This window comes from Octopus bimaculoides, chromosome 1, assembly GCF_001194135.2.
Source record: "Octopus bimaculoides isolate UCB-OBI-ISO-001 chromosome 1, ASM119413v2, whole genome shotgun sequence".
NCBI lineage: Eukaryota > Metazoa > Mollusca > Cephalopoda > Octopoda > Octopodidae > Octopus > Octopus bimaculoides.
The window spans coordinates 2,635,256-2,636,671 of NC_068981.1; the positions used below are offsets into that span (position 1 = coordinate 2,635,256).

The window sequence follows — 1,416 nt, forward strand, 5'->3', positions numbered from 1 at the left end:
AGTTGACGAGACGAACCCTAACAAATTCATTTCACCTCTTGCCTATACCCTACTGTTACTGTCCAGGTACATCTTAACATGGACAAATAAACAAATAAATAAAACAGCAATTGGATAAAAAAAAAAAAATAGCCGAAAGGAAAATTTTAGATATGTAGAAAAATAATAAAAACTGGACAGTGATGTATGGATTTTAAGAAAGAAAAATGTTCGTTCAATAAAAGGACGTATATTTATGAGTTATTATTTGTTTTCTGTGTTGTTGCTTTCAATAGTTTTGTAGACATGTTGCTCCTGTCGTCTGCTTCGTTCAATATAAGCCCCTCCTCCTTCCACTCCCACAAACTGCCTGACCCATTCAACATGGCGACAATGTTCATGTCACATCAACACTAACACCTTCCTTTTTTTAGCCCACGAATTAGTTCCGAAAAAATGGCTTTATGAAGAAAGGAAAATGCCACCTTAACCAGAAATAAATACTTTCAAGTAAATTTTCATTCTTTTTCTAACAATACCCACCTCGTTCGGTCTAATTTTTCAAATGATTTTCACCTGAAAATATGTAACGCACCGTCAGTCAATGAAGGCAAGAGACAGCGAGATAAAACCGAAGTTAAATGAAGTTAACTGCTGGATTTCTATGGAAAGTGAGCGCACGGGATTTTTACAATGATGGCATGGATAGATTTACATGTGAAAAAAACTGTTGTGAGAATGAAGACGGCAGCGATAGCCGGCAACGAATGGTAAATTGTGAAGGGTATGGACATCGGACAGGCGTTGGTCACCTGTCGGATCAAAACGGAAAAGGTGAGAAGACACCAGTTTACTTTAAAAAACTCTATTAAAAAAAACCTATAAAGTTGTACATGTTGGTCGTATATGTCACTTTTAGCCTTTCTATTCATCTTCCATTTCCTATATTAATATCATTATCAACACTAATTTGATTGATTTTAGTTACCTGAAGCCTAATTAATCATTTTATTGATCGCCAATAACCAACCCCCATCTTCAGGTGGACGGAGCTTGATCGACATAAATAATATTAATTTTCTTGTTTGTTTCTCATGTAAATCTAGTTTTAGTCATGTTTATCTAAGAAAACATAGATAGTTTGTATATTATAACTTTAGTGGAGGGGAACCTGCAAGCACTTCATATAAACTCTCTTTTTATTTTTTTCTCTATATTAATTTCTTTACGAAAACTAATTAATAAATCATTTATTAGGAAGGTAAATAGAGTAGGTGAGAATTAACTATTATTGATAATAATGCTAACAATAACAAACTGAAGGTACGGGGAGCATTTTTTGTTTTGTTTTATATTTCCATAAATTTATTAAAGTGTTTTAATGAGAAGTTTTAGCGTTTATGCCTTTCTCTTAGAATTATTTGGAACTTAATGAAG

General features: G+C 33.1%; 1 protein-coding gene across 1 annotated transcript in view; it reads left to right on the forward strand.

Moving 5' to 3' along the window:
• Positions 1-349: 349 nt before the first annotated feature.
• Positions 350-1,416, forward strand: part of LOC106873415 (tetratricopeptide repeat protein 28) — a gene marked incomplete at its 3' end in the record, with an annotated part of 155,172 nt that continues 154,105 nt past the window's right edge. The window contains exon 1 of the mRNA XM_014920771.2: positions 350-813. Coding sequence (XP_014776257.2) covers positions 621-813 — 193 coding nt within the window. The remainder of the gene's footprint in view (positions 814-1,416) is intronic.